This window comes from Cariama cristata, unplaced genomic scaffold (genome assembly GCF_000690535.1).
Source record: "Cariama cristata isolate BGI_N322 unplaced genomic scaffold, ASM69053v1 scaffold7034, whole genome shotgun sequence".
Lineage (NCBI taxonomy): Eukaryota > Metazoa > Chordata > Aves > Cariamiformes > Cariamidae > Cariama > Cariama cristata.
Window position 1 is genome coordinate 1 of NW_009613407.1, and position 8,779 is coordinate 8,779.

General features: G+C 39.8%; 2 protein-coding genes across 2 annotated transcripts in view; one reads left to right on the forward strand and one right to left on the reverse strand.

The window, feature by feature from the left end:
• Positions 1-1,154: 1,154 nt before the first annotated feature.
• Positions 1,155-3,626, forward strand: LOC104160781 (AP-3 complex subunit mu-1-like; the record flags this gene model as incomplete). The annotated part of the gene is made up of 2 exons (XM_009698997.1): positions 1,155-1,299; positions 2,578-3,626. Coding segments are annotated over 2 exons (246 nt in total), but the record flags the coding sequence as incomplete, so codon positions are not given.
• Positions 3,627-7,696: 4,070 nt separating this feature from the next.
• VCL (vinculin) overlaps positions 7,697-8,779 on the reverse strand; it is a gene marked incomplete at its 5' end in the record, with an annotated part of 20,939 nt that continues 19,856 nt past the window's right edge. Inside the window, one exon of the mRNA XM_009698998.1 lies at positions 7,697-8,443. Within this exon, the coding sequence (XP_009697300.1) occupies positions 8,297-8,443 (147 nt within the window). The remainder of the gene's footprint in view (positions 8,444-8,779) is intronic.

The following is an 8,779-nucleotide window of genomic DNA, read 5'->3' on the forward strand; positions in this document are numbered from 1 at the left end:
TGCTACTTCACCCCCCTAATATTTTTCTTTAGTGGATGCAGCAGTATTTTGCCAGTGGTTTCAGCTATGGTGTATTTTGCAGTCTGTATTTTTTAAAACATACTTGTCTGGAGAAAATACAGTAGACTTCAAAATAGGTAGCCAGAAAAACAGGGAGCAGGTGACGAGAAAAAAAACTCTTCCAAAAGATCTGCCTGAAGACAGACAGGAAGGCAAACAAAGGGTCTGAAAACCTGTATCTTGGGACTCCTGCTTTCTTGCCTCTGAGTTGGGGTTTGAGACCTAAATTTCCTAATTCTCCTGAAGCTTTTTAGTACCCAGGAACCATTTCACTGAAATGCAGTCTGAGCCAAACCATTCTGCTGGCTCTAACACCCTGCTCTGAGCTTTCTATTGCCCTTGGAATATCTCAGTCAGCAATTAATTTGAATTATAAGTGAAAGTTCTCCAAGTAACATTTTGTTTCAAAAAGAACAGACCTTGATCTTTTAAAAACTAAAACACCAACAGAAACACTTGAAGTCTCCTTTCCTCTATGCAGAAATAAATTACATAGTTTTTATCAAGAGTTAGGATAACTAGGTAGATTGTAACTGCAAAAGTTTGTAGAAGTAGGGAGAACTGAGGTTTTTCTGCATTTATCAACGATTTGCGGTTTGTAAGAACACAAAAAAAACCCCTCTTGTGGGTGAGCAAAGGGCCAACTCGGTTCCACGTATCTTCTTTAAAGTGTAAGAATCAATGGGAAACAAGTGACTCTTAGGAAAGTTACTCTAGCTTAAACATCTCCTTTTGCCAAATGCCTTGCTCCTGTCACCCATGTTCTCGTGTTTAAGTTTCTACAACCTTTGTGCTGGTTACTCTCCCTGCTTCATGGATCCAGCTGACCCAATTTGACAACAGGAACAATCACCATTACTAAGGGAACAAGATGTATGAAGTGCACAGACCAACTAAGAACGCCAACAGGGCAAAAGACAAGACACCGTACCTGCAGGAGCCCTAACCATGCCATCTCTCAGCCAGTGGGATAATTCTCGGGGCTACCAGGCTACTTTCTGTACCCAACCTGCAAACTAAAAGCTTGACACGAACTTGACCTCATAGGTTGTTTCCTAGAAAGCTACTGCTACTATTTTCTCTTTCCTGACAAGGTGTTAACATGGGATGTTGGCAAAATTACCCCTCAAAAGCTACCAAACCTGAAGGGTATAGTGAACCTGCAGTCTGGAGCCCCTAAGCCAGAGGAGAATCCGAGTTTAAACATCCAGTTTAAGATACAACAGCTTGCAATTTCAGGTGAGTGGGTAGGTGTTATATGAAATTGGTACTGATGGAATGAGTAGCAGTAGGAAATGAAGTGGGAAACCGTTAATCTTTTAATTGGAGCTGCTGATCTGAAGCCCGCTTGGTCCAAAACGATTCACCCAAACCTGACAGTTACCCTTGCTGGGAATTCTGAGTTCCCAATTGTTTTGCTCAAGAAAGACTGTGAAGAGTGTACAGAAGCATGGATATTTCTCTGTTGACTTGTGCATTAAACATGCAAATTTATCCTTTTAGTGAAGAGTGGTGGATGATGATTTAACATGCTGCTCTTGGCTTGCTTTAGCCTTGTACCACTAAAGCCCTTTCTACTGGTCAAAAAACTCCATTATTTTAAAGAATGCCCTTCTTATTCTTTCCTTCTGGGGCTGGTTAGTTTTTCATCTTCAAAACAATCTGCGGGTAAAATCAGAATGAAGTCTATAGGGTAAGTGCAAAAGTAAATTTAAAGCAAACAAGGCTTCAGTCTGCAAACACAAATCATGTGAGTTGTCCATGTGTAAAATGCTTCTGCAAGCAAGCTGTGCAGGATTAAGACCCTACCAGAGCAAAGACTTACTTTTGGGAAGAAGGAGGATGGCTGAAGTCAGTAGATGAGAATGGGTGGTAGTACGAGAAGTACCTTTCTAGGTAGGTGCCGGGCTATGGTCCTTTTGCTTCCTAGATGACTTTGCTAAGTAAATAAAGTTAGTCTTTGTGTGAGGACAGAATCCTGCAGTTTCCTCTTAAACTTGCAACCTGCTAGTTTAAATATAGCAAAACACAGAGGATCCAATGGGTGGGTGCCAGAGATAGTGGACCTGTGAGAAAGCAGGGGACAACCTGAAAGTGTTCGGTAATTAATAGCTACTGGCGTTCCTCAGGTAATAGCAGAGGGATTGCTGGTCCTTGCAATTATGATATAGAGTGAAAAGAATTCTAAAACTTCTCCTTTGCTGCATCTGCATTATTGGAAATGAGCGCAGCGTACAGGAGCTGTGGAAGACACTCATTTGTTCAATAGTTCATCCCTTGGAAGGAGAATGTTGGCTCACTGAGCAGAACAGAAAGTTGTTGCCCTGCCAGGGCACCTCTGTTGAGGTGACAAGAATGGTCTCTTCTGCTGTTTCAAACCAGATGAACTTGTGAAAGGAAGGCAAATTAGCTTCCTAACCAATCTTAACACGCTTCAAGAAAGCAGGACTTTTAAACAGACTGACATGATTTCTAGCATTCTGCTTTTAACTTTGTACTTGTTTTCGTCTTTTTCAGGACTGAAAGTGAATCGCCTGGACATGTATGGAGAAAAATACAAGCCTTTTAAAGGTGTCAAATATATTACAAAAGCAGGAAAATTCCAAGTCAGGACATGAGAAGATACTCTACTTCCAGGAGGGCATTCCCCTTAAAAAAAACTTGACTGCTTAGTGACTTATGTTGCTATTAATTAGGTGCCAATTAATTAATAGACACTGATTAATTTGGGATCAAAGCGTTTGTGCACAGCAGCTCTTAAAATGAAAGCATAGCTTAAGTTTTTCTTAATATGGCTTTAAAATAAGGTACTTTTTTTCTAATACACCTTCACTCTTTTTTTACTGAATTGTTGTGCTGGTGAATAGTTTGATGTAGGTGATCCACAAAACGTCGCAAACACTACACTGCCAGTCAGATACCAAAGCCCAGAGGCCAAGCACATTATGAAGGCCAGACAGGCCACCGAAAATGTCTTATGGTGGCACGGTTTGCTGCTGCAGCCACCTGCAAAGGAAGCTCAGCTATTCTCAGAGCCAGCTGCAAGCTGGCATTCCACAAAGCATCACATAATCCCTTCATAAAGAGAGAGCAGCAGTGAGAGGGGGCAGGGGTCCCACAGGGGCCTGGGACATCGCAACTGTCACTCCTGAGAAGGAGCTTCTGATGAAGAAAAAAATTATTTCCTTGTTGTTTACAAGAAATCGCCTTTCTTAAGAAGCATTTGCCTTAATCAGCTTTCATTTGTGCCATCTGCAGATGAGCTGATGAAAATAGCATTCTGCATTAAATCTGGGAGGTGATTGTTGCTTCAGTAATCCACTTTCTTTCCATTCAATCTCATCATCACCATCTTTTTTTTTTTTAAGAATACAGTTGCAGAGAGTAAGTATATTTTAAGCGAGGCCTTTGCTTTGATTTAGATGTTCCACTTGTTGGAAGATGCCACCAGATCTGTGCCATGTGTACATTGGAGCGTAGCTTTTTAGATAGCACAATAGAAGTGTCAAGTGTATTTAATGGTTGTGTGCTTTAATGTTATGAAATAAAGGGAACTCTACTGCAAATACATACTCTCTTGTGAAACATTTGCGCTATTGTAAACTATGTCTCCTGCCCAAGAGCATCATGAATCTGATATACAATTAAACAATAACTATCTGCTACATCTTTACTGAACTTGATCACTGTGCAGCTATTTAAAGTTTAGAAAGGGCATTTAGGAGCATAGCAGGTAAGCTCCCTTTCATATTTTTTCTTTTTAAATGGAGAACAATTAATGTTTAGATTATGACATTTCAGAGACACAACAGTGGTGATGCACAGTGGACTAAACTTTTCCTTACACACCAGCACAAACTTGTTTTCTCTGTAAACCAATACATGCTCCACAGTACCTGTCAGGTTTCAAACCACATGCTTGGGTCAGTACATAGTAGGCTGAAAGCCCAAGTTGAGAATTCAGGAAGGGTGGGATGCTGGAGAATCTTTGTTTCCCTAACCTGTAAATGACTTACAAATTGATGAATAGGTGCTAACTTTAGTTCCTATTCTTCATCTGAAGCAAAGTAATTCAGTAGTCAAAATTTCAAATACTGCGACAAAAAAAATGATCCAGTTTGAAAAAAGGAGGAACCCACCTGAACGCTGGCAGCAAGCCAGTAAGAAGAGAAATGAGCATATATTCTCTGTCAGTAACTTTGGTAATATCGCTAGGGTAAACTTGGCCACAGACAACCATTTTGAAATTCCAAAATTACAGTAGGTTAGTGTGGATAAACAGCACTTAAGAACCAGCACCTCTAAGAAAGCCTTGCCTTTGTGTAGACACAATACTAAATATTAAAAGCTACCAACCTTCTAGTCTACCTTTTCAGCTGGAAAAACATCCATCAATTCATTACTTGTCCTACAGTTCTGCTCCATGTTTCAGCAAATGGCATCCTTCAGTTACAGTAATTTTACTAGAAGTCTTGTCTTCAGATCTAATTTACAACATCCCAAGCTTAAGTCTGAGTAGCTAGAGCTGCTCTCTGCATTAGCAGCCTGGAAATGCCACAAGATCTCCTTTCAGAACTGACACCATTACTGATACAGAACATCACGTAATACCAAAACTGGCTCGCCCTAACGCCAGCACTTGCCTTCAGCACGTGACAGAAGCAGCCTTGCCAGCCTTCTGTAACTCGGGCACCAGGGAAGCGTGCACAAATCTTCTCTGAAAAAGCTTTGGTCCGTACTTCACAGCACGCCACCAGCAGTCATTGTAAACAAGAATTACACTCACCTGGTAGGAAACCACCCTGAGGCATAAAGATGGTTTTCAACAGAGTATGGTGTTTGCTGTGGGAGGGTTACACCTTTTGCTGTAGATCTGCTGGCTCCTGCCATTTCTCCAAACACCGGAAACTCAACTGCAGAATCTGCAGGAGGGGGGAGACAACTGTTTATATTATCCCTGTTAAAAAAAAAAAAAAATGCCACCAGCACCTGTATGAATAGTACAGCTTAAGAAATCGGAGGATGTCATTATTGAGGAATTAGTAATGCCAGCTTTTGATCTCCCCTTCTCTAGGTGTCCAGCTCTAGGAGTGCTGACAAAGGTGATTGCCTTTTGGGTTCTTGTCCTCTCTCAGATATGGAGAGAACTGTGTGAACAGTATGAAATGTGAATTTTACCTATTATTACTAAATCCCAGATACCTTCCAGCACTGTGGGACTACATTTGTTCCTACAGCATCAATAAATGTTGGTTCCACAAAGTCAGAACATAACATGTGCTGGTAGAAATTTTTAGTGAGAAAAAGTGTTTATAACAGGTTCTTACTGTGAAGGAGTGAAGGAAACAGGACATTGATGCCACTCTAATCACCCTTGTATTCAATTTGAGGCAAAATTCAGATTAATGAGGTGTTGGCCAGAGTAGCAGCTCTTCCCTTACTGACAGGACCAGGCAAATCCACTTAGAGTTTTCAGAAGCTTGTTCAGTGCTACTAGAGCAGATGACTATCGGGCCCTTGGAAAAACTCCTGTTTTCTCCCACCAGACCACAGCTTCTAGTAGGTTCTTTAATTACTAGTTTTACAGGCACAAAAGACACAAACAACTTGTCTTAATCTTCTCCTATTTGAGAAACTTTGCACTTTTTCTGTTCAGAATATGTAGAAACAACTGTTCGTTTGCATTAGCATTTCTGCTGCTTTAGCTTTTTGCTTTTCTTGTTGTTATGGTGTTACCCACTGCTCCGTTATCATTAATACTCACAAGCTGACATTTGTACAAATGTATTTTTATTGTTTTAACAGAACCAAAGAAAGGTTGAAAACATTAGACTATACATTTTGGTTTATAAACAAAGTTTTATAGTGGTAAAACATTTCTAAGTGACATTCATGGTCTTTTTCAAATTTTTGCTGCATTTCAGGTCTGAAGACCAATAGTGTTCAAAAAAGCAGTAATTGCATAAGGTGGACAAGTATCTTAGCTTCTACAAAACAGTTCAAGAACTTAGAGCAAACATTCTAGAAGAATATCAAAGGCAACCATGATTCATAACTTTCCTGCAAACATTCCTCAATAAACAAAAAGTGATCTTTGGCATAAACAATTATGTATTAAAGGCATTAGTAATATTGCATTAATATCAGTCAAGCAACTAAACAGTGAAGCTAAAAGAAAAAAATAGTCTCACAGAGAAGCCTGAATTGGGGGGCGGAAGTGTGAAGGGCACTGAAAAGTAATACAGGAAGACTATTTAGAAAATCCCTTAAAAATAATCCTTATCTATTCAGTGTTATTTACTATTAAATAGAAATTACTACATTACAATTATGTTAAAGATCTGATATAAACCAACCAAATGCAAGACATTCAGGTTAAGGCTCTGGCACCCCTTCCTTCCTCTTCCTGTTGCAGGTAATTGCAGGAAGAGAATACTAAGGAAAGATCCCAAGTACTACATTATTTCATAATAGCCAGACACAAGGAGTGAATTAAAGATGAACACATGCTTTCTCTTGCTAAGGTCAGTTTGAGGCAGATGCATTAGAATCAGTTTAACTTCCCTTTTTAGGTAACAGTGCAACGAAGGGTGGGGTGGAGGGGAGAAAGTCCGAGTGTAGAATAACTGTTGCAGATGGGTAAAGGACAGCTGACTCTGTTGTGTGGCTCCTCCTTGGAGCTGTTAAGACTGAGCAGTTTTTCCCCAAGGGCACTTCTGTTCAAGATCATGCAACAATTTTCAGCAAATTAAGAGGGCATCATGAGGTCAGTGCTGATCTGGGCAGAAGTCTGCAAGTATTCCTTGCACATGGTACGCAGACTCTTTCTAAAACAATAATTCTCCTTTCTGTTAAATGCCAAAAGAGACTCTGGAGCAATTAAATGAACGTGTATATATATACACACACACATATATGAAGGCACGTTCAATTATGGAAGGATAAAATCATCCCAAGTCTATTTTCACAATAGAGGGGGAGACTTTGTGGGTTGGGGTTTTGTTTGTGTTTTTTTTAAGATACAGTAACATTTCGTTTAATTCACTAGTGCTAGAACTTGAAAAAAGATTTTGAGCCTCCAAACTCCAAGTGTCAAAAACTGTAAAAAAATCTTAGTACGTTTAGCATTAGGAACCACTGCTTGCTGGTAGCCATCAGACTACCTAAAAAAGGGTTTCATCTCCCTGCGGCACTTGGGTTTCAAAAAGCTTATGCCTTGTTGGAAACAAGGGCAATGAGGCAAAAGGTCTTAATTTTAATTGAGTATCTTTATCTTTTAATTTCCACCTTGAGTGGCTGGAATCACATTAGATGGAGGGAAGAAGAAAAAAGAATAATTGCATGTGCTTATTTGGTTTTCAAAAGGGAAGAGCCAGCATGTGGCATTTTCTGGTCCTGGACATGCAGCTAGCTTAAGAGAACCAGGATTTTTGAGCTCAATACATTACTGAATTGAGCAAGGAGGAAAGAATTCCATGATTTAAGGTCTCCAGCCATAAGGCCCAAGCTGTCAACAGTGTGCTGCTAACATCCACTGCAAAGCATTTCAGTACAGTTCAAGAGTTCTGGAATGCCTACCTACAGGGTGACAGGAAGGTGACAAAGACAGCTCGTTTTTGTTAAAGTACTGTTGCCAGGCAAAAATCAAAAGCGAAAAAATAGAATTTCAGACATGGAATTTTAATCCTCAGTTTACAACTGTTCTGCTGCCCCTCCTCCTCCCTTTTAATTAAAACCCCACACCTTCCATCATTTCTGCATGGTTTAAGAACAGCCAGCTAAAATCCTGTTCAAAAGTTGAATGTTTCTATATCCATGATTGTCCCTAAAAAACTGCCAAGTAACCAATAGTGTCCCAGACTCTCAACACAAGCTTAAAGTGAGGTCCATGTTTTATATCATCACGTGGAAACTACTGGAATATACAGTGCGTAAATGAAATGTGCTTCTGGGAGTACAGAATTCATGAAGAGAATCTTCCAAAGCAAAAAAAAAAAAAAAAGAGATAAGAACTGTCTACTGTTGGAAGCAATTTTCAGGTGCTGGATATCAAATGTGTTCCGAAGACATTTGAAATGCATTCTCTTGTAACTCATACCCTTAGAATGGGGCATTAGCATGAGCTAATGTTAAGCTCATTTATACAGCACCTTTGCTGTTAATATCTCTCTTCTGTTTCAAAATAAAAAAAAAGGGCAATTTATGTTACAGAAAACAATACTTCTGTGGCAAGTGTTTACTGATACCATGGGGTCTTTCTGACCCAGCGAAGAGTGAATCCAGCATCTGTTCTTATCTTAATGGATGCTGCTTCAGCTTCTCTCACAGTTTCCTTCACAGACTGCATGAGATTCTGCGCATTATGAACCAACATCTCAGTTGCCTGTCAAGAAAAAGAAAAAGGAGTATAGCACAGAAACCCATTGTGCACGAGGACCCCCAGTACAAGCATCTTAAGGCAGTTTATTGCCGACTTAAACTATGAAAAAGTAAATGAGACAACTAGCCTCTGGAAACCAGCAAGTGTTAGCCTGACTCAAGCCAAGACTTTCACATTTCTCACTGTATATTTGCACAAAATCTGAATAAAAGTTTAATGCCTCAAAGTAGAATGATCTCTCTCAGAAGCCAAAACTGCAGGATTTCAACTGAAAACATGCATTTGGAAGCTAACAGGGACAAGTACTCAAGATGTTGTTGGAGAATAAATATTTTCCCT